Source organism: Anopheles aquasalis, chromosome 3, assembly GCF_943734665.1.
Source record: "Anopheles aquasalis chromosome 3, idAnoAquaMG_Q_19, whole genome shotgun sequence".
In the NCBI taxonomy this organism is placed as follows: domain Eukaryota; kingdom Metazoa; phylum Arthropoda; class Insecta; order Diptera; family Culicidae; genus Anopheles; species Anopheles aquasalis.
Window position 1 is genome coordinate 53013549 of NC_064878.1, and position 25000 is coordinate 53038548.

At 47.5% G+C, this 25000-nt stretch overlaps 1 protein-coding gene across 1 annotated transcript in view; it reads left to right on the forward strand.

Moving 5' to 3' along the window:
- LOC126576761 (homeotic protein proboscipedia) overlaps nt 1-13691 on the forward strand; it is a 25149-nt gene extending 11458 nt beyond the window's left edge. Inside the window, exons 6-8 of the mRNA XM_050238067.1 lie at nt 288-521; nt 6095-6699; nt 13665-13691. Coding sequence (XP_050094024.1) covers nt 288-521; nt 6095-6699; nt 13665-13691 — 866 coding nt within the window. The remainder of the gene's footprint in view (nt 1-287; nt 522-6094; nt 6700-13664) is intronic.
- The last annotated feature ends 11309 nt before the right edge of the window (nt 13692-25000 follow it).

Sequence of the window (25000 nt, forward strand, 5' to 3'; positions counted from 1 at the left end):
AGTTTAAATGAATGACAATCCAAAACAAGCCACCAAAAAATGATTTTTTTTGCACTGCATCCTTTTGCATTCATTGTTAAATATAGCCACTGCTCATTGTTTATGTAAAAGCATAGTAAAAATATATGGATTCCATAAGACCATTTACAGATCTCTAATTATTATTAAATAACCAAAAATGCTATACTTGTAGACGAAGCACCGGCACTTGATTCAATCCCTTATCAATCAATCGATACCATCAAACTCAACACCCTTTTTCCTCGCCGCTATCTATCCATTTCCAGGGTCCAACAACTATCTGCACGACAGCTGCAGCGATAACGAGGGCACCGTCACCGATAACGATGGTACGTATGGGGGTGCGGCCGCCCGCCTGATAGGTGCTGGTCCCGATCCATTCAAAATCGTCAAGGAAGAGCTGGATTTCGAGGAAGATTACTTTCGGCTTGCGATGTCACACCACCATCCACCGCACGGTGCTGCCGGTGCTCGCTATGCGGTCAAATCCTTCGCCAACGGTAAGTCGCATCATAATGTACTGCTGCATCATCCACCAAAGGCTACCGCTGTGGTCGGCTTTTATCCACCACATCCACATGAGAGAGAGAGAGAGTAAAAAACCCCTCGAAGAGAAAGAAATAATCCGTCGTGCAACCCCAAAAAAACATCCAGGAAAGTGTTTATGATCCACACAATTATTTCTAAATTTGTACACCACAATCACCTGCAGTTTGTCACTGGCAAACAAACACACGCGCACACAATGGGTTACGGGTTTTGGGGGGGGACATTTTCACCCCGCTCCAGCGGAAGGCGAGAATGCGCGGAAAACTTTTTCGATCCAACCGACCTTTCCACCCATATGTTTGGGGCTCTCAGACGGTTCCCTCTATGATTCGCGCTACTGAGCATTAAGCATAGGGTAAAAAAGGAGTGATAAAAAATGTACCATGTAGCATTCCACTGCACGCATGCCTCCAGTTTGCGGGAAGGCAAGTGATTTAAGGTCGCAAACAATGTCGCAGCAACTAGCTGGTGGTCGGTGGTGGTGGTTCAGTGACAAATAAAAAACAGCCTTTCCACTGACGGCACTTTTGCCAAACCTTCCGCTTGAGCAAACATGTGCATGGCGTAATGCGAATAATCCGTATACCAAATCCACCTGCTCAAACGGATACTTGCGAAGTGGAACCAAAGCTCTGTTGAGGCGGTTCCTGAATTGAAAAGTAGTGAGGACGAGTGTGGACAAGTGTAACTGGACTTAATTTGTTTTTTTTGCTCGACTCGGCGTTCCAATAAAAGAGAAATGTACATTGCACAATGCGTTGCCATTTTATGCTAAATACAATCTAGACTCTTGGTACGGCTGAGGCGTATGTTGTAACGAAAAAATATTGTTGGAGGTTGTAATGAATTTAAAAGCGTTTCTTTATATTAAATCATCTAAAGCATCTTGCTTTCGGGACATCAACAATAGAGTGTTGCTATTGCTGCTGCTTCTTTTAATTTTTAATTTGATATTAAGTACACGAAAGTGAACTGTGAAGCAATAACAATTATCTCAAAGTGTTTCAATTGCTACAACAAGTCGAGCAATCAGTAAACGGATATATCTGACCAGAATAAGGGACAAATCACTTCAGTGCAGATGCATCCTTTATCCCGTATGCATTAAAGTCCTCGAAATATGTCCACACGTGTCCTGCCAACATCGTTTGCCTCGATGCTTGAATCCGCATAAGGCAAAACTTTATCCCAACAATCACGCCGGTCGTATCCCGCATCATAGCAACCACACAGCATCTCCAATCGGTGACAAAGTTTACTAAAAACATTTAACAACCAACGCCGTTACCACCGTTACCGTTGCCTCACACGATACCTGTTGTCCGGCGGTTGCGGCGTCTGCCCTGTTGGTATTTTTTATTGTTATTTCCCGAGTGTCAAATAAGTTTCTATCCCCTCCTCGCCCTGGGAAACAGCCCAACAACGAGCACACGAGCACACGGAAAAGTAGATAAACACAATCTGCAGTGAATGGGAAGCCGGGGCGCCCAACGAGCCAACAGATTATGGCAAAACAGTGTAACGGATTAGCTCGCTACAAGCACCGAACCGGGTTGAGGGTTTTTTTTGTTGTTTGGTACACAGGAAAAGTGTTGATGTTGTTTCTGGGTTTTTCATGCCAGTTATATCAATTTATGCGAGTATTTTTTTTACAAAAACAAACAGAATAACGCCATTCGATGGAAATGATATGGCTTTGGAGCAGCCCTGTATGATGGCGCTATTATCGAACGCTTAGTCTTTAATTTATACCAATCTCTGTTGAACAAAAACCGACAAAACAAACTTTAAGATCATTCCGCACCACCCCGATGGCGACGCCAACGAGGACAAAAGTTTCCATTCCAGACGCGCACTCATTGAGAATGTGCTCGAAATGCGCGCCGATCCGATCGTCAAAAGAAAATTCCGTAAATTCCTCGCCCAAACCTGTCACCACATACACTAAAGATTTCCATTCGTTTTCACAACAACACAAAAAAGAAAACTCCTCCTCCATTGCACTTTCCACCAGCTGGATGGAAAACTGGGAGGTTGGAAAACTTTTCTGCCAGCAGAGAATGGAAAAGAAAAATCAAAAGTCCTTTCCTCTCGATCCTCTCCCATCGCTTCCCTTTTCTGTTTCTTCCTTTCTGGTCTGTCGCACGGCCATTGGGGCCGGAAGATGTTGCCATTGTTTCCGTTCACTTCCGGTGTCCCGTTCGTTTGACTCGCTGGTCACTGGTTGGGGGAACGAAGTGTCGCAATCGAACCCCCCCGAGTAACAAACCAAGGGAAGAAGATGGGCTGGGGTCTATATTTTTGTGTTTTTGTGCAAATTTATCTGCACCATTGCGACCCGAACGATGACACAAAACTTTCGGAAATCTTTCCCCGGAAGCTGTAGCAAATAAATAGCGAAACCAAAAGTGCAAAAGTTGGGCTCCAACTTTCGGCAGAACCTGAGGTGGGGAGCATTTTAGCTTGTGTAGTTGCTGGAAGAAGCCACGGAAAGGGGCCACAGGGTTTTGCAAATCACCGTTCAACGATGCGGTTGTCAGTGGTTCCCGAAAGAGAGAGAGAAACTGTTTTTAAATGGAAATCTTTGTACTTGCAAACAGTCTACAATTTCAATCCTTAGTTCAAACTCCGTTCTGACATACCTTTTCCGAAGAAGCAACACATTTTTCACAGTTGTTTCGGATTTAAAAGCTATATTATGGAACGAAATTACAGAAATTGCTTTAGTAACTAGCAGGAAAATTACAATCACAACTACAAACTTTCGATTACAATCAGCACTCCAGGACACTGCACTGTTTTTGTCAATGACTACTGAGAGTATTTTAGAAAAAGAACCAAATCGAATGGTTGCCAACCAAGGCTCGCATACTAGCCGTGGAGATTTTTTCACCAAACAGCCTACTATGACGGTTCGAATGTCAAATAGAAATGCCATCGAGCTTGATCCTGCTGAACGCTTTAACTCTGCACAGCTCTGCACTCTGCAACACGATGTTTTTTTCCTCTATTTTACGTGCCAGTTTCTACGATTTACGATCCTTCCATGAACACTCCACACTATCAGGAAAAAAGCTAATCCTTTTTTGTTGTAGCTAAAACCCAAAACAATTTGAAGTATCTTTGCTATGTGCATGAAGTGCCCAGCTGAACTCACTGCCAAACCCGTGGCCCCCTCGGGGGGCCGGCTCGTCAAAAATCGATTGTAAAATAAAGGAATTCGATCGGACTCGGATAGAGTGGAAACTCGGCGCTCACCGAGTGCCCCCGGGAAGCAACCATCGGACAACAAAATCAATAGAGAACCCTACGCCAACGCACACAATTCCGATCAATCGGAATCCTGCCCACTGAAAGTCTCTTTTTCTTCCTGTCCTTAGCTTTGTAGTCCTTTCGTTTTTGGGGGGGGGGGGGGGGATTTCCAAACCATCCCTGAACAAACTCTGTCGACGGTCGGTTTTGAATGCGCTCCAGCGCAGAGCAGCGCGCGGTTTGGGTTACGTCCCCCCTCTGCTGCTGGTGCGCCATTGAAAGGAGGAGCGTAGCCAGAAAAAGGATCAAACCATCGGGGGCGGAAAAAAAGATGGGAGGAAAACTGTCCTGACAAAAACATGCTGCGCACCACCAACGAGGGGACTGATGCTCGCCACGCCATGGGGTGCTGTGGCCGCCATCTTCGTTCGTGCGCGCGCGAAAAGACTTGAGGAGGAGGAGGACACCCTTGGTTTTGCTGTCGACGTATCCCATCGTTCTTATTCTCCCGTTGTTCTCGAAGGAGATTCCCCGCCATACCGTCCACAGCACCCACCACAGCCTTGGTAACACTTCCGGGGAGCTGTACTGTCAGTAGTCCGCGTACCGGGACGGCTATTTACGAAAGGTATTAGAGCGAGGAATGCCATGCCATCGTCACCGGTTCTAATGCTTGCGTCCAACATGGAACAGGGAAGATGGAAGAGCAGAATCGCGACGAACGGAAGCGAAGACGAAGGATCCACAGCACAGCACGGCATTCCTTCCAGCCAAACGGGCCAAACACAATCCCTCACGCGGTGTCCCATTTTGTGCGCTGCTCTGTGTTTGTATCCCTTCTCGACCATCCCACCCGTGGCGGTGCTGTGGGGGGGGGGGGGGGGCTTACCATCCACATCATAAACGAGGCTTTAGGACGCCCCGAGAAGGGGATTTTGCTTTGACTTGTCCCTTCGCCGAGTCGGCTCCTTCAGCGCGGACCCATCGTGTGTCGTCTTGGCACCGAGGGCGGAAGGGATGATGCCGTGATTTATTAAGTTGCCTGAGGTGCAGACGAAAGCCGTGGGCCACCCTTACTCACCGTGCTACGGAATGAAATGGCAATGGGAGCTGCCTTTCTTTCGGCGAAAATATCGCGTGGAGCATTAAAGGTGATCACCTCATCCGGCCGGCGGATTTACTGTGCGCATCCCTTGTCCACGGGATTCCGATGTCATCCAACTGCCCTCGCGCCCCCCCTCTTGGCTCCCCGGGATCGATGATGCGATAATCTACGCTAAAGCCCGCCTGATGGCTTCAGCTCGCCGTGTGTCCGAATTGCACCAACCAGGGTGGCAGAGGAACAGTTTTTCTTTGCCCTGGATTGCCGGGATGTGAAAATGTTTTTCTTCCCTTTTTTTTTTGCCCACAGTGTAAGGGGGTTTTCGTGCCGATTGGTAGTCCAGGGATCTAAGAACGGGCAGAATGTCGTTTATTCCTTGAACCACACGATAGTTAACCGTACAAATGGTAACCTCCGGCTTCTCGCCTGCGATTAGGGTCCAATATGATGGGAGGTGATGTTTTATGATGCGAGCGCATTACTTTACACCATACTAGCGCATAAAGAACAAACATAGATTACGGCGGGAAGGGGAATAGTGAATCCCTGAGGCGTATAACGGGGATCAGTAATCGGTTGTCTGTAAATCGGTTTGTTGCTCTGTGACCTGAGTTGTAAATAATATGTTTAGTAACATGATTTCAACTTCCTGTTTGCTGGATGGGGTCATCTGTTAACTTGAAAATGATAAAACGACAGCATCTAACAGCATTTTTAATGTTCGCTTTTCACAACTTTTACTGTTATACTTTGATTTTTTTTATTGTAATACCCGTATTTGTTTATGTTTTTCGCATAAAAAGCAGCTACATCAAAAGGGGAGCCTGTTTAATGCCTTTTAACATGCAATCGACATTCAATCCATGTTCGCATGTACTACAATACGCGCAAAATGTGTGCCTTCTGCATATCAGACGGCAAACATCGCAACAAACATCAAACAAACACACACTAGACAACTTCCGCGTTCAGTTCGCGCATTTGCTCTGCCCTGGTCTTATCAGCTCTGCCTACACGTGTACCGGGAAGGCCTTCTATTTGCTCGGTCCCGATGTAGGCAAACGAACCCAAATGGAAAATGTACGAAAATGTGCGACATGCACACCTCCGGCAATCAATCTAACTCTGCACTCGTTGCGTTGCACTGTCTCCTTCTCCTTCTCTTCACAGACCACCACCACCACCAGGTAGGAGGATGCTCCGGGATCATCAAGACGGAAAACATGGCCCTCGACACACCGATGAGCACCAACAGCATGGACTACCACGCCGGTGTGCCGTTGCAACAGTTGGCTGCTGCAACCGGAGGCTCACCGCAGGGAGGCGCAACGAATGCAATCGGCCCACCCAGTCACCCACCATCCCACGAACCGTTGCCACCGATGCTGAATCCGATCGATCGGCTATACTCGATGCAGAACTCGTACTTTTGCAATCAGGAAAACCCACACCTCGGTGGCAGTGCCACACCACCGAATGGGATGGCCGGAAACCATCGAGGTCCGGCCCCGCTCCAGCAGCACCAGATGCAGAATCAGATGCATCTCCAACAGCAGCAGCAGCAACAGCAGCAACAACAGTGTCCAGTTTCAATGGCTGGTACCGGTGCACCGACAATGATGATGCCGCACGTCGGTGGTCAACATCACCATCATTTTGTGTCGAGTAACCCCCCGAATATCCTGCCGCTCAGTATATCGAATGCCAATCAAATGTCCCATCACGTTCCCGGCCTTTGTGGCAACGGGTTGGAGCAGCAGCAGCAGCAGCAGCAAGTGGAAGGAGTGTTGTAATGTCGTGCCGATCGCTGCTGGTAATATTTCGTTCTACTGTTAGTTGGCTGTGATCGAATCATCGTCATCCTGCAATGTTTTTTTCCAAAGCAAAGCGATCACAGTATGCGTATTGAACGATTCAAAGAGAATCCAGGCAGGGCATAGTTAGTGCGCGCACGACTGCTTAGCGTTGCCATCGCAACCCGTTGACAACCTCTGATCGTCGTGGCAAATTGATGCTCAACAACGAAGTTTCATATGAGAAAGACACCCCGGTAATCGAAGTGTATTTGTAGAGAAATGTCGAATCGAAAAATAAATGTTCACATAAAATTTAAAATGTATATCAACAGGCGTCACTTTACTCGAATGATTTTTTTTCAAAACTTTGATTCATTTGTAGCTGCAGTTGTTCCTGAAAAGATGCTTCAAAATACAATATCTTGAATTCATTGATGCAGTAACTCCCACACACACTCTCTCTCTCTCTCTCTCTCGACAAAACATTTCCACTTGGGGTTACAAGATATGCATACGCACATTCCCATCATTTTTCATTTCCACTTTTTGCTCCACACAATGCAAACATTCTTGGATTGTCATTAATTATTGCGATGCAAATACGTGCGTCATTCGACGCCCATCCTCGCCCAGTAATGACGATCCGAACGTGTATTGCAAGTTTTTAAGAAAGAAATTTACATAAGCTGCCACATTTCTTGTGCTTGCGCTGTCCGGTTGCAGAACAATGCGTACGTATAATTGATAAATCACTCTCCGCAGCCAGCCAGCTGCAAATTCAAATGAATGCTGACTAGGCAATGCTTCCGGGGGACGGAAATGAAAAAAAGGACTAACTACAGGGCTGGCTCTCGTTAACGGAATAGTGTATTGCATAGAACGAACGACAGTGCCGCCGGCATGAGCAAGCAAACGATGCACATTCCTGGCATTCCAGAAGAATTCGAGACTCACAATCCCTCTCCCGCAGCGCCGGCCCCGCCATCATTTGCTCACCGATTCGTTACGGCTGCTTAGGTCTTGGATTGGACAAATCGTGTATCCTCGCTTCGATCCGCTTCAGTGCAGCATCGGGAATGCGCCCAACCTGCTCACCTCTCCTGCCCCCCTTTTTTTGCCCAGAAATGAGGGAGGACATTTGGCTCGAGGCTCCGGTTTTGGGTTTACTAATTTTTATCTACAAGTTTATGAGGGGCCAACCCTTGGCAAATGGTGGATTGGTGCCCTTTCAGCGAAGGGCTCGTTTGCAGATACTTTCGGATTTCGGTATTTTGTTCCCCCCGTTCAGCCGTCCCATCCTGTCACGGGCACATATATCCTTTATTTTCTCAAATCTATTGACCACCATCCGCCGGACTGGACCGGATGGATGGTGTGTGAAGAAGCGGGTCCTTTTGGGGAGGGGGGGTGTGCAGCGAGACAGCGTGCGAGGGATAAAAATGGTCAGATCATAAAAGTATCCTCCGCCTCACGGCACTACGGCGGCTCATGGCGTTGAATTCCAGCATCGATGCTGATGCCCGATGACCCTTCCCCAACCCCCTGTACGCCCCAGAGCGATTCATCAATGGTGAATCGAATGGTTCAATAAAAATAAACGAAGCGATAACGATAAAGCTTGGTTGCCCCAATCGTTTCAGGTTGACCGACCATATACGGTAATGGGTCGCCGCCACGGTCACCTCCCGGAGGGGTCAATGCGATTTTCCGGTGGATGTTTTCCGCAGGAATCCTGGGTTCCTTGGAGATGGACGGGTCCCCGGGTTGGGATGCGGATTTTTCGGATAAGAAAAAGGGAACAAAGAACCTAATGGCGAAATAGTCAAGATGTTACACAGCCAAGACGCTTCAGAGAATGAGAGAGTGAGAGAGAGACAGGGCATTGTCCTTTTTCTAGCTTGATCCCCTGTGTGGAGGCCGCATGATATCGTTATCGCATTAGGGGGACTTCCATCTTTATGTTTGTGCCCGGGGGATGGTGATAAAAAGCGGCGTAATGGAGGTGAGTACGGGTGCGGGTCCATTGACCAAATAGCTCCGAGTTCCGCACGCTGTTTTGGAGCTCTTTTGTCAGAAGAAGTGACCATTGACGATTATTCTTATTTTAACGCCATTCCGCCTGCAGCGCTTTGGTTACACTTCATTTCGTCTTGAGTAGCTCGTAAAGTTTAATCATATTGTGCACAGCGGCCGAAAGTGGAATGCTTCCTGTAGTTCTTTTAGTAGAAGTTTACAATAATATTTTCTGTTGGATTCAAAATCGAAATATATGCTACAGCGTTATGCAACTCCTATGCTGGATGTACGCTGCATTTCCAAGTAGAAGAATGCTCCATAAATCCGTCTCGTGAGGCGCCATAATCCCTGGTGTCCCCGACAAAAGTAATCCCGAAAGCCGTTGTTAGTTTTGTTGATCCTCTCACTCGCTCTCTCTGACCTCGATATGCTTCGATCAACTTTTTTCCAATTCCCACCAAGAGTTGACGATGAGCACGGGCCCTCTGGTCACACGCGATCCGACAAAACGACGTCGTTGAAGTGCAAAATGCCCTCGGCCTCGGTACGCTGGTGACTGTCAATGATTATTTGTTTAACATCCATCCAGCATCGCAGCAGCCTGTGCGCTCGGTGTGCGGTTGTGGTTATTGTTATTGCAACGATTGTTAGCCCTTCTCGACGAACTCAAACTCGGTTCGGCCACGGCGACCTACAATTCCCATCGACGACGACGACGACCAGCAGTCAACGACGGATCGATCGGTGATTGTGTTTACTCGCGATTGTCACCAAACGACGTGCCGGACCGGGGATCAACCAGTAAAGAGACAGAGAGACCTGAGGGCGACGACGCCAGCCGCTGGCACGGAGCGAAAGGTAAATAAATAAAATCTCGTCCACGCGCCGCGTTCGCCAGATTCCGATTTATTGTTTATCCCCGTCCCCCCGTGGCCATCCTGGTGACGCTGGCCTGAGTTTGGTCAATTTTTCAATTGACATTTCCCCGTCAGTTTGTGTTTGCAACCAGCCTGGCCAGGCTGAACCCGCGGCCGCGGGCGTGCCCTTCCAGTGATGCTGCGGAAGGTGTGCACGCGTCCTGGCTGTTGGAAATGAGCATCCGTTTGATGTTTGAGCTGGTGTTTGGCAGCTGAACCCTGACAAGGGCCCCGGTGTCTCTCTGTTTGCCGAAAGATATAGACTCGAAGACGAGGCCAAAAGGCAAACAAAAGTGAAATGATCAATTGTTTGATGGCGGTCACTATTAAGTTGAGGGAGTGGTGGTGATGGTCGTTAGAATGGCATAAAATTAGCCTCACAAGACCACACACAACCTTTAAACTCCTTTGACGCGATACGCCGTTCGTTCTAGTTGTATTTAACGCTTTATCTGTAGTAGAATTTCCAGAAAAATAGAGATTATATTCTGAGAAGACAACGAAAAAAGTTAACAAAAAGGGCACCAGGCCTTTTCGAAAACACGCCTTCCTGGTTGTGATGCCATGGATGCAGTTTTGAATAAATCTTCTCCAAAACAGAACCAAATATTCTTAAACAGTTGTAGTTTAATATGACATTCACTTGATGAATTTAAGTTGAATGGTTTCTTTAAAAACAATCGTCAAAATAAGCCGCTTTTTGTCCAAATCAAAAGACTTGGCCGTTAAGCGACGAACCCGGTTTGATCATAGTGTCATAACTTTTTCAACTTCAAAATGCTGCCAAAAATCGAAAAATTGGAAATTCAACAAAAACTCAACGGTGCTAATTAGATAAACTTATATTCCATGAAATGAATATCGATTTGCGTTGCTCAGATGACCCATCACATGGGTGCGAAAGCACATTTTTGAAGACACTCCTTTCTAAAGTTGATGCCATGGATGAAGTTTTTAATAAATTTTTCCCAAAATAGAACCAAATACTCTTGAAAAGTATCAATTTAATATGACATTCACTTGAGAAAAATAAGTTGAATGGTTTCGACACAAAAAAGCGCCAAAAATGAGTAATTTTCTGACTCGAATTAACCTTAGCCTCGCCTTAAGAAATTCAGAAACCAACATTTTTTCAAGCAAAGTAGGCTGGCTTTGACTGACATTAATGACATCATCGAAAGAGTGCTGGAGCCAACACAGGCCTACTAAAAAACCCCGGGCTACTGCGGACTGAGTCGCCACACATGAAATGCTAACGAAACCATAACCGAAAATATGTTTTTCTCCAAGTGCCAAGGTAGCCATTGAATCGAAATGACCTTTAAAGAGGCCTACTGATTTCACCAGCTGTCTGAAGGCTCCCGGGCTTCCATCACATCGACCGCAACGAGCAACAGCCAGGCCAGAAAAGCGGAAACTGACGCACACACCTCCATGGCAGCGCCGATGTCATAATTGTGTCGGGACGGAAACGAACCAAACATCAGCGCCACCACCGCCGCCGACGGATCCGGGGATCCTACGGATTCAATTGTCTGCACGTGTTACCACCGAAAAATCGTAAAACACCCCTACTCACCCCACCGCAGCAACAGCATACCATGGCGTCGGACGGTCGCGCCGGAACCAAATTTGTCCTATTCGCTATGCCTCAGGACGTCAGGACGGAACGGTGCCCCTGCCGTTACCATCCGTTACGCAACAAAGGGACAAAGTGCCCGGTGAGCATGCTACCCATTCTCGCCATTCCACTCCATTCATCCATCCACGGCGTCCCCTTTCACCGACGAAAGGCCGGCTCAGCCGTCACCTGTTCCGGGGTACCGTACCGAATGTGGAATTTGGCGTGTCACATTCGTCCTCGTCGTCCTCGTCGTCGTCGGCGTGAGCACCGTAACGAGCACCTCAAAAAGGCCAATCGGGGGCACCAGAGGACCACCGTCGTGGGCAGCAGGGATCAGCAGGAGATGATCCGAGACTAGCGACCGACAGGAGTATTCAAATTTATTGATATGAGACACGACGTGTCCTATATAAAAATAGACTTAGATCGGGGCAGCCAGGTTCAAAACAAACAAACACAGCAAACGGGTTAGTTGAGGAAGAGCTTCATCATGCGCGAGGCTCGTGAATGTACCCAAAAAAGGGGCAACAATAAAGTCGTAAAACTGACTGCAACAGCTCGTTGACGAAAGAGATAAAAAGAAAAGGATATCAGGAGAGGCGAGTCAACGGCCTACAGTTTCTTAAAAGTCCAAATACACACGATAAAAAAGGAAGAAAAAAAAATCAAAAATGGCTCCATCATCCTCCTCCGCTGCCACCTTGGAATGGCGAACTCGTGACGCCATAACCGGGCCTCAATCTTGGCCACCCTCTCCGAAGGCTCAGGAGGGGTAAATTTTATGCTACTCAAATAACCATTTCATCGATCGATGATCGGTGCCATCGGAACACACGCTGGCACTCTTTGGTCCGAATGTGTCAAGTGTGACGCAACCCCCCTGACGTATCCTTGATTCCGCATCTCAGTTTGTGCAAAGGAGGGCGGTTTTTCACGGTGCAATTTCACAGTTCACGGGTCAGCTCAGCCCGTTTTCGGCCAAGCACGGGGCGAAACAAGTGTTAAATTGATGTTGAGGCGCGGCGTTGAAGCGTATCCGCAGCCAGGGTGCCAGTGAATCGCGCGGACTAAACGGACTACTAAAAGACGGCGCTAATCGGTGAAACGAATTTCAATTACCGGGACGATTTCACGCCTGCTTCTCTCCCGTTCGTTCGCGCGAATGCAGCAACCTTGGCACCGCGAGCACTTGCTCTGATTTCGAACGATTGGAACCCGGGGGGTATGCTTTTGAAGAGATTTGCTGGATTTGCTTCAGTTTTTTTTTGTTACCGTTGTTCGATCCAGCTATTAATACTCTCCACATTATCCTCGCTGGCATTACCTGGTGGTGGTGGTGTCCTTTTTGGTGACACAGTAGGCCTCGATTGTGTAGAACAGAAGCATAAGAAAGATCAACATCAAAGAACGGCTGTACGGCTAATGCGGAAGCAAAAACATGGCTGACCCACGTCCAACATCACGCGGGGCTCCCAGCTTCTACCCATAATCCACGTCATCCTTTGACAAGCTGTAGTATTTTGCGTTTGTTTGCCTCTTGGAAAGTGAGCTGTGCTACATTTTCAAGCAGCTTCAATCAGCGCACCCCTGCTAAGAACCGTCATGATGCCCGCTAAATCCGACATGTTTGCAGCATATGACGCGCGCTTCTAGGATCACAAAAAAAACGGATTGAGTGAAGATGGATATTTAGAAGAAACCAAAGACTTATTACCCTTCACAACCCAATCTCAAGCTTAGCGGATGATTGGTGATCCTTAATGCAAATTATGAACGCTCCTGAAATTTGTCAAAACAAACCTCACAGAAAACAGATCACCCTTTGAATCGTCGATACGAACAGGAGTTCCACAACAATCTCGTGTGAAAATTCCGTAAAAAAAGGGAAAACATTTCCTCAATTCTTTTAAAGCATCCAACGTCGATCCTGTTCACGGAGGAAATGTCTCTCCCTGCTCTTCCTTCCAGCACTTCTCTCCCACCAATACAACACGTGTGTTGACGCTGAAAACCTGTTACAAGCACATATTGGCTCACGGAACTAGAGTGTAGAGCGAAACCTAGCCCGCGATGACGATGGCAGGCTTTTCTTGTGTGCACCTTGTGTGCACCAGACAGCAATTTCAATTTTGATGTTCGATGCCAGCCTTCTCGGCACCCTTTCCTCTCCCCCTTTGTTTCCTTCGCTCTACGGTTGGCCTCGCTACCTCGCCGTTGCTGCCATTTTGCTTCGCATTGTCTGTCTGTCTACCGATTCGAAAGGTTCGAACAACCTGGCATGGTGCCTTGACGTGCGCCACAGGGGATACCAAAGCCCTCTCTCTACGGCTGCTGCTGCTGCTGCTGCTGCTGCTCTGTCCTCATGGTGGTGCCAACGAAACCAACAGCAGCAGCAACAGCAAAAAAAAGGATAACAATCCCTCCACGACCAGGACACAGAATGTTGGCCAGCCAAATGCCACTCACCGACGAACCTGACGATGCTGGTGAAGCGACACTCCCGGGTCCCGGGAAATTATTCCCGGATAATCTGCGAGCTGCACGTCGCATCACCGACACTCGATCGGTTTGGTTTGGTTCGGTTCGGGACCCTCTCCCTGGCGAACAGTGGCGTGTGCACAGGTCTCTCGACAATCTGTTCCAGCGTGTCCGTACGATGGGTTTTTGGCACGTTGCGACATTAAGCCGTGGCGTGTGCGTGGCACCGGAGTGACCAGATGTTTCACCAGGGGCACATCGTGACCGCGCTCCTGCTGGCAGCTTGAGATGTTCTCTCTGACGAGAGAGAGATAGAAAGGCCTAGGAGCCTGGAGCGCCACGTTACGCGAAACATTCCATCCAAATTGTTTGTTTTAAGCACCGGGCGGGGCGGCTATCATTATGGCAAGTATTTCTATTTTTGGAGAATTTTGCCAGAAACTCAAATAACCATTGCCCAAGCCAATCGTAGTCGTACGTGGAGGTGGTGGCATCGCTGGCCTCCAATACGATATCCATTGGACACCGGACAGAATGCACTCATCAAGGGGCATCATAACGCACTGCTGATGCTGATGGTTTATTCCTCTTTTGTTTTTTGCTGTCCCAGACCGCTCCATTCCTTTCATTTCACATTTCAGATCAGAATCACAAAAAAGGCCTCTAATGATGCATCTCGTTGATGGGATTTTTTGGGATACCGAAAAGAGCTCTCCCGTTGGCGAGGATTTCCACAATGAACATACTTGGCCAGCGCTACGACGTACTGCACGTTTGTTGCTTCTCCTCGCGAGGACCACAACGGCCACAGCACAACACATACCGTAACGCGAGCCAAAAAACTAAACCTCCCCCCCCCTCCCCGCTAAAAAGAGGCCGTTCAAAAGGATACGCTACCGTTGCGTGCGTGGAAGCGGTGGACAAACAGAAGAAGCGAAATCCTATCTTGAATCGTCCAAACAAAAACGCCAAAAAACGCCGAAAACCGAAGCCGAATCTCTATCGCTCTCTCCCTCTTGTGGGAGGAAAATTAAATTTCCTTCTTCTTTTTGTTGGCAATCGTCCAGCGCAGAGTAGATGACGAGGCAGATCCATCACTCATAAAATGGCGACCTCGAGTGGTACTAGTCGGTGGCTCGGTGCTGCTACACACATCGCACCGCCATGGTCATCACAGAAAAAAAAAACGGGACGCTCACTCAATCGTCTGCACCGGGCCGGGCGGGTTAGATGTGCATACGTCAGTGACCACTACGCGACGACTCTATTGCTCCATCGTGGCTCATGCTTATTGCATCGCTACGGAACAGGTCCTTTCCATGGAACCCGACGAATGGTGAACAGGTTTTCAAGTAGCATTCGTGTGATATGGTGCCCCTATGTGCGCTGCTTGGTCGCTTTTTTTGAATTGCAACCACGGTGCAGACGATGATCTGTTTTAGATTTCTGCTCCATCGTTTCTGACGCCGCTCCGTTGCATAATTAATTGAGTTAAATAGCCAACCGATTGTTGGTTGGTTGGAGTGAATGTGCATCCGGAACACTGTCAGGATGCTGGTTTGCCATTTAAATTTTCCGTGCGCAACGTGCTGGACGACTTCCAAATGATCAACGTAGCCTTGTAATGAAAAACCACTCGCATGGTGATCATGGTAACGCCATGGTTTTTGATTTACGTGGGTTGCTTCGTCGTAAAAAAAAGCACAGGCGCTCCCATGGTGATCCTATTTTAAAGCGAGACCACCAAGCGACTAGTGCGCGGTTGAGCTCATAAACGAGAGCCAAACCGAATGAGCATCATCATCGCAGCGCGCTTTATCGCACAGCTTTGCGCCATCTCGGTAACGGATGGGTGGGAAATCCGTCAACCCACAAGCGACAAGCGGGTTCTGGGCCGATACGTGATGATGATGATCCATCCACGGCGCACATAACCCCCCGGGCGACGACGTCGTAAGTGATTTTAATATTTTTCACATTAATTTTGTCTTCACTAAAACCATGCCATCAACATCATCGCAGCGTGGCAAAGGGAGGGCCGTTCGCAGGAGTATAAGCCCGTGGGTTGATGTCTAATTTAACCTAATTTAATCCTCCCAGTTTTACGCGCCACCATCATCCAAACATAACCACCGTGCTACCGAACAGTACTGAGAAGGAACTCGAACCCGGCGGCGATAGATGGCGATGGATGGATAGTTCTCGCGCTGGCGTACGTGGCGCTGGGTGCGGTCCGCCATGGTGCGGTCGCCGGTGCCATAAATATTTAATAAGTTCTACGTCCCGAAAAACCGCGAGACCAAAGTTAATCGACGCGCCCAGGATTAACGACGCATTTAACGCCGGCCGCAAATGGATGCATAAAAGTGTGCCATTTGATCCCGCGATCCCGGCGAACGCACGCACGCCTTGGCGAATCCTGGCCCAATACAATATGGCGCCACGTGAACCAACCTTCCTCGGTGATGCGACGCGATTGACCGAATATTGTCCTGGCAGACAAAGAGAATCGCCCCGGAAGAGGAGCGTCGCCACAACCTGTGGCATGACGCGGTTCAAAGGGCGATGTGGATGTGGAAGGTTAGCACCGTGACACCGCCCCCGACAGACGATTAATATTCAATAAAACACAACCCATGGATCCTGGACGCCCCCTGGCGCAGTGAGAAATATTATAAAGTCATCAGCACACTCCAAAGATTAGGATGTTATCCGGCCGGATACACGCCGCTTACCGGCACACGTGACCACGTGCCGGGCACCCGTGGAAGCGCAGCGTGTGGCCATACACTGCAGCGCACTGCAACCGTATGGGTAGAGGGGGAAAAAAAGGGTGAGAAAGTGCAGCTCACGCGTACGAGGGTGCCCTTGGAAGATGCACGCCCGTGAGTTATGTTTCGAGACGATTTCATTAGCGTTGAAAGAAATATTTGAATTTAGCACGGGAATGGTGGGAGACTTTCTTCTGAGACCAGATCGTTATTATTATCGGGCGGTTTCCAATCAATAAATTACCTCGCTCGCGGTGTCACTAGCTGATGACTTTGAATGCGTCCTTTACACTGCTTCCGAAGAACAAAAGGTGCGATGATTGTTGAGAACTTATTAAAATAATTGCTAACAGTGCTTTAAACGGCTGTAAAAGTCATATTAAGTAGTTGAATGAACATATTTCATTACTCAATTTTAAACTACTTAAACAGTTAACTATGCTGGCTGTAGGTGATGAGCAAATAGAAGTAGAAGTTTGATCAACAATGATTCGTTTCTAAGAATTAAAATAAAATTTCTAATTTCAAATACCAAAAGGATAGGCAGTTGCAGATCTAAAAGCACTTTGAACATATAAAACCAAACATTAACGCTATAAAGCGATATGTTGGAAAAAAGCTATTAGAGAAAGCATGATAAATCTGTTAAACACCTTCAACACGAACAATACAGATTAGAGATGAAGCAGCTTATTCCTTCATAAAGTTTCCATTCTCTTTTGTAACAAATTCTTATGAATCAAATCTGTTCCTTGATTTTCAATTAACCACTTTAGTAGGCAGAGTGAATAAAGATAATAAACATTAAATTCACATAAAATTCCATAAAACGTTTTCAAAAGAATATGGAAGTTTGTGAAAAAAAAACCTCTGAAAACCTAAAACGAAATAACAAAACCTATGATTTTTATGTTTCAATCTGGTTCTCTTGAGTCTTTGTAAACACAACAAAAAACAACAAGGTGCTAAAAGGTCAAGTGCGTCTGTTAAGTAGACCTTATCAGCATGTGAAAATAACGACAGAACAAGACAAACACAGATAGGAAACACTAAAAAGCAACGAGACAATTGATACATTTTGCTGCCATATCAATGCCCCGGATCGGACCGATAATCTGTAAACTCCCCCCCACGATTTCTCATCCCCTTCGCACAACGATCAAACAGCAGGGAAGGGGGTCTCGCATCGTAAAGTGTTTTGATAGGTGTGGTGTAGCAACAGGGCCACTCATTCGCTAATTTAAACCCGCCATCCGCCATGCGCCAATCGAAACAATCGCGTTCATTGGGGCGAGGAATCTCTGATCCGATCCTGCAAAACACTGCCACGTGTCATCACAGGTACCTGCTGGCTGCCGGTGGAGAGAGGCCAGCGCACGTGTAACGGATCCGTCACGGTTTCCCGGGCACCGAGCGATGGCCGAGTCTCCATGTTGCACAAACATGTTGTGCTGTTTAAAAACATGAAGAGAAAAAAAACCGATGCTTTACTGCAGAACAAACGGTCACACTCCTTCCGGACACCGGGAGATGATCATTTCGCAATTGCCGCTCGATCGAGAGGGAGAGAGCGATACCATCGTGAACCGTGGGTCGACTGCAGTTCCCTCGCGAATGCGAAAGATTTTCCCTCGAAGATAAAGGCTCGCCTCAATCCCCCCGTCCGTCAATCCGTCCAACCGTTAAACTGTTTGTAGTTCCTTCGACGGTATTAATTCCTCCGGCATTCCCTGGCAGCCTAGCAGCAAACACCCCGATGGAGGTAATGGTCGAACGGCAACTGGCGACGCCGTCGAGTCACGTGTCAGGAGGCAATCCAGCGTCCTAGGTCCTACCGAAGCTTGTTGCAAATTGTTTGGAACGGGGTGGTGGTGGTGTATCATTGCAACCAGATCGATGCCGAAAGCGAAAGTGGAAGATGAAAGCTAATAGTCGGCAGACGACCGACTGGGCGCACGCACCCACCTCCCACCCTCCCCCGGGGGGTCAAAAGGGATCAATGAATATTAAATAATGAAGTCGGGAATGTGTGAAATTAAAAATGGTGCAGCGTCGTGCCGTGTGCCTTTGTTTACGCATGTTTCGTCACCAGCGGCAACGGAAATCGGCCAGCGCTTAAGGGCTCCGGATGGGCTGTGTGGCCAGACGGCGACGAGTGCCGGGGATGTTTGCTACCTGCGCACGAGGCCACGGCCACGGCGCCGGATAACCTGCTGCGAACCTGGGACCTACATCGGATTGGTGTTGAAGCGTGAGATTTGATGGGGACCGTAGGGATGAGTTTTGAGAATCAGATCTATCTCGCCGATGGTCTATCTCATTCTCCTGCATGCTGCTCGTGAGTTAAAACGTTATCTGCATTTTTGTTTTGAATATTAATCACGATTAGTTGGGATGTTCTCATGCAAAACACTGACACTATTTAAAAGATAAGTCTGATCCAAGTTTTTTTTTTAATTTCATGTCTTTTAGATCTTCTAAAGTATCGTCAGTTCTAATCTATGATAATGAAATATAATTAACAAATTTAGTTTCATCAAAGCTAATGTTCCGAATGATAATTATAATTTCAACTGACCAATGGTCTCACGGTCGTTAAAAAGAACCATTTTCCCATCTGCATGCAAATCACACTCACTGAGAAACCGCACTAGAGCACCAACTTTGCGACAATTCTTCTACAATTGCCCTGAAGCAACACTCCTTGTGGTTTCCCTTGGGGCACCACCAACCAGATCCAAACAATGCGACACTTGAGGCGCACATTGCGACCGCGAGATCCGCGTAAATGCTAATTAGCACCGAAACAGAAGCTATTGTTTAGCCACTAAGTGCTGCCGATGGAGATGTGAAACCGATACCCCATTCGTGGTCCATCTGGAGGACTGTTGTTTCAATAACAGAGCAAGCCGTTCGAGTTTGAGGACGCGGTTTGACAAAATAATAAAAACACGGGGGGTTGCTGAAGTGAACTAATTGACAAACGGGTACAGATACGGCACCTCCGGACTGCCTCCTGGGCCCTTCTTCGGACCCCTGGCAGCCCTTGTGTGAACGTATCATGAACGCAGCAGGGGAAAAAGGGGTTCCAACGGCAGCATCAACCGCTGATCCCGAGTACCGGTGGCTCAATTTCATATTTATTTTTCTGTTGTTAACGTTTAAATCAAGGCAAATATTTAAACACAAATGATCTATTCCGTTGCCATTGTGCGGTTAAATCAGTTTTTTTTTTATCAATCCAAACACACACCCTTTTCCTGGTGGCCTTCTCTCCTCAGTTGATTGGCCGTTTAGAGCAGGGCCATCAAACATCCGCAGTGACATGAGGGAAACAAGCGAGAGCGTGCTGCAAATGCTTGCAGTGAGCCGTGGCACTCGAGCCACTCCGCTTAGGACCCCCGTGTGTCCTCTCGAAACGATTGAAGAATCAATTTCGGAACCGGAGGCACCAGAAGTACCCAAGAAGATCCTTCTTGAAGTTGTTGAGCGGAAAAAAGTGGTGAGGATGCGCCACTGGGTGGGTTTTGTGTTTGTTTCGCGGGCTCTTTTTGCCGGTACCTTTTCCCCGGAGCATTAATCCGTTCACCTTTCCACCCCGTTACAGATGTTGTGTTCCCGCACTCCTGGAGAGAGGTTGCTTGTTCGGTTGCTCGCGCTTCAAGTGCCAATTGTTTGACGATTTATGACGACAGCGTGTACAACGCATTCCCAGAAGAAGAAGAACAAGATGTGCAATTTACCCTTCCTCTAGCTGGAGTGGTGTGCAGTTCCGGTTGACTTCCACAGGCACACATTGAGGCGACCAAAGACTTTTGTATTCATACCGTTTTCCGGCTTCCGACATTATCTGGCTCGATCGAGATGCGTGGAGTGCAAAAAGGATAATTAATTGCAGCATTATGAGGTTACCGCGGCAGCTGCATTAACGCAAAACACAACACCAACAATCTTGTGAAATAGTTAGCAAGATTCTTCTTGTCTTGCTCCACGTTTTGTGTTGAGGGGAATTTTTTTGCTCCGCGCCAGCAAGCGGTGTCGCAAAAATGTGTTTTTTTGTTCGAAACATCAGAAACCCTTTCATTAGCAGACTATTTTACGCAAAGTAATCCTTTCTGTAATTAACTTTATTGAAGAGGAAGTGAGTGTGCCAAAGGCATTTTGGCCGGAAGTGCCTCTGTGGTCGCCATTCCTAGTCCAAAAAAAGATAAAGAATTCATCCTGAATACTTAAAAAACATTTCAATCACAGTGAACTATGCAAACTGGTCAGTAATCCCTCTTAGCAAAAAAAACTCTTCTCATTTCTGACATTTTCTTACAATGGAAGTTGATCCAAGCAACCTATTCTTCTTTACCAACCACGCCATTGATCAAAGGATCGACGCTTTATCAATATTTTATCAATCAAGATTATCATCACAAAAGAATCAAAATTTTATTCCTCACCTCCATTTCATGATGACTTGCTGGTGCTTCACGCGGTGGATACCTCCTCCCGAATCGGATCCTGTTCTCGGTCAGCATAAGAAAACTAATTAAAATATGGCCCCCGTGTCAGCATATACGGGCGGACGTGCTGCGTAAGCAATCGGAAAATAACGTTGAAAAGTTTCCCGCTCTCCCTTTACCTCCCCCTTTCTGCGACATGCGACTTTCACAATCCAATATTGACACTCGATGAATATTTATGGACGTTTGACACATTTGATGGGTGCCAACTGTACGCGCGCGCACAGTAACCACCGTAAAAGGATCCAAATTTATTCCAAAAACACACAAAAACCGTTTTGCTCCCCGTATGCACCCGGGCGTTCCGATCATCGGCCAGAATGTGCGGCGATTTGTGCGGTTTTTGCTCCAAGATCGCCTACGTTTTGGTGGGCAGCATCTTCCGTTTTCGCCACTACGAGACTAAGGAAGAATTGTGCTTTTCTGGGAAATTAATGAAAATTTATACAATATTTCTCCAAGAGGCCAGCCGACCGACCGACCGACTGACTAGCAGCCACCACCTCCACCCCCTGATCCTTCTTGTGTGGTTTGGCGTTTCTGGCGTTTGACAAAAGGTTCGACATTTGCATAGTTTTCCAATTATTATCCTTGAGATTGAGAATTTTGCCACTGTTTTTTTTTCTCTCTCTTGTTTGCCGTCTTATCGCTTTTCTTTCATTTCGATACACTTTACTGAGCGTACTAATTAAAAGTGGCAGTGGCTACAGAGCGGGCGGGAAAATGGAGATTTCTTGTGATTCCACGCTGCCAGTGATCGATCCAAGGGCAGGATTTCATCCCCATCTCCGACCACATTGGGGATATTGGAAATATTTCTGTGATGTGGGTACAGCAAAATCGTGCTTGATTATTATTAAAAATAATAAGAACCATCTCCCTACAAGTCAACGAACAGAAAGAGGGAAAACACGTCTCTCCGGTTTCATCGAATCGTACACTTTCGGCAAGCTGCTTATTGTGGAATCTAATTACACCTGCAGTACATTTTCGGTTCAAAAATGCTTCAAGTACTTTCAGTAACGTCTTATTAGAAGAAATTTTAATTTTGCCATCAAGATGCATTTGTGTTACTCATGGTAACGCCATGGATGTTGCAAGCTTGCTGGCAGGATCCATGGTAACAATGAGTTCAACCATGCCACAAGGTTGCTCTGCTACATCGCTGTACAACCCCTCTACGCAATTGATACGGTGTTGCCAGGGATTTTGCGACTCCAGTGTGATCCGCGTAAATTGATTCTTAGAACCTACTCGGCTGTACGTTCCTTCTTGGTATTAGCAGCTTCATAACGGAATGCCCTTCCTTGATTGGTAGTTCTGTCGTTGGCTTTTCCTTGAATAAAGCTACCAGTTGTCGTTCGCGGCAATAGTACACTTTCATATAAGCTGCTCGTTGCTCTCCTGAAAATGACTGTCGAATGCTGCTGCATTCCGTGCACCATGGACGTCACCCACTGTCGGTGTTAACGATGCGTACTTTACCGCGCGTTTATCACTCTCATCATTGCCGGTTCGCCATTTTCTACGCTTCAAATGACAAGCAAAACGGCTAAAAAATGGTGCACCTCTCAGTAGACACTCTCCGTGTTCACATGCTCCACGGTCTTATTTCTTCCGCCTTAAGTCGTTCGTCCCATTCCAGCGTACGCACCGTTCCACGAGGGGGAACGGTTGGAATGCAAGCCGCGGCGTTCGCGCTCGGTGTCTCTCAATCCGTCTGGGTGTCAACTTTTGTGCTTCACGTTGTACAATCCAAGTAGCAGCACCGGCAGCAGCAGGCGGGAAAACGATCCTTCGCATCTCAGCATCTCTCAAGCACCTCATCTTCTGGGATTCGCTGGTCGCCTGCTAATGTCATCGAACGGAACGGCGGAACGGATGATATGAAACCTTCTCCCGCTCCCGTTCATCGCTTACACTACGCTCGAGTCGGTCGAGTTGAGCTTTATTAAAAAAAAATGACAAAAGCCAGTCTGGTCGACGGCCCTGGCGACATAGGAGATGGCGACGAAAAGGAACAACCTGGAGTAGAGCGACAATCGAAATTGAAACGCAACCACTCAGCAGCGCAAAGTGTCCTACGTGTGCCACGCGCGTTGCAAAAGTGGCTGGCAAAATGTTTGAAGAAAAGAATCAAAATGATCCTGTCCGCCCATGGTCCTCTAATGCACACCACGTGTGAGTGTGCGGGCCAGGTTGAAGCGGAACACGCGCATCGCATCTTGGGCACTCTTCAACGCTTCAACTATACTCCTAGATGGGGCAAAAACTGGACACCACTGGATGATGATTTAAGATTTTTTGTTGGTGAAGGAATTAAATAAATCCAGTAGGAGAGCTGCTGTGTTCCAAGCTGAGATCAAAGCTGGCATCAACACCTACACGAGAACACCCCATCTGTAGCATGCACCGGACGGTGTTGAGCATGTTGGCGAATTACAGCGCACTCTGCAACACGATCACGCCTCGTGCTGATGGACAAAAGCCCAAGAATGCAAAATGGGAGCAAACGCGGTGAGCCGAGTGACGAGCGTCGTCCCACGAAACGAAACGGGAGCATCGTCCTGGAAGGAATGAGCGTGGTGCGCTACACCGCTCCGGCGCCATATTTATTTGTTCACGAATGTCGAATGTGTTTGGTGTGGCGCGTATCTCGATGGTGAATTCTCCACCGCGCGGGCTTAATCGCTTGGGTTGGGCGGGCGAAGTGGAAGATGGAGAAAATCGTTTGCTGGTACGGTGCAGGAAGATAAAACCACCAAACAACGGCTCTGCGCCACCGACATTGACGGCCAAATGGTGTTATCGTGAGTGGAATACATTTCACGGTTTTTTGGCGGCAAGGACGATACAAGTCCTGTGTTGTAAAATGTATTTTCTAGCTATAATTTGCAGGCAAAGATCCTCCCAATGCAAAAACATGCTTTGATGTATTTAGTAAAAAAGCAGTATCAGTTTATCAACAAAAAAATCCTTTTAACATGTAAAGTTTTGAGAAGCTGTTCATAAATACACTAAAATGCATTCATTTTTACAGTACATCCTCGTAAATACAGCCTCGTAAGACTAGTATACGAACATTGAATTAAAGAACTACTTTCCCCACTGGTGCCCGCCCTAGCTCGTTTGTCTGAAGCGCCGAAATTCGCAGACTGCTGTCCCGTGTACCGGCGACCCAACCGGCCATTGCAGGTCACCAATTCGCCGTGTCACTGTGCGCACCCCCCCAAAAACACCCTCATGGCCTCGTAAGCAACACATCGAAATGGAAGAAATATGCCCGCCAGGCCCGAGGACATTTTTATTACGACCATCCGCAATAAAATATGGTGCCCGAGGATAAAAAGGGGCCAGGTCGAGCGAGCGGACAGGACAGCCATGGAGTTGTACACGAATAAAACGAAAACAATGCCACCGTGGAGCAGTAAATCGCGGGTGGCCTTTCTCTCTCTCTCTCGCTCTCTCGTTGGCATCTTCTTCAACAATGCACGAGGTCACACGCAAAATCCTTTGCCATCTTCGGCGAAGGAAAAGAAGAGCGTTGGCCGCGGTGGTGGGCCGCGTAAGACGATTGCAAAGTGATCCGTAAAAATAAGCCTCCACCTCGCACCGCTTCGCCCGCTGTTCCGGTGCCATTCCAAAGGTCCTTCGCAAAGATAAAAGAGAACATTTGCTGTTTTATTTGCCTAAGACAGCACGCTTTGGCTTTCCTCGGTTCGTTTGTGAGCGTTATTTTTTTTTGTTTGTGAGCGACATTTTTATCGTCCGCGTCCTTAAACCTCGCTGTGACTCTCCTTGACTCGCGAGCTCCAAACCGATTAGTACTATCCGGACGAACAGGACACTGAAGAGCAGGCCACGCTCTCTTGCTCTATCGTTCGCGCTCTGCGTGCGTCGTGCGTGCGAGCATTAAACGGAAAATAGCAAAAAAATATATGTGAAAGGACAGCATAAATGCAG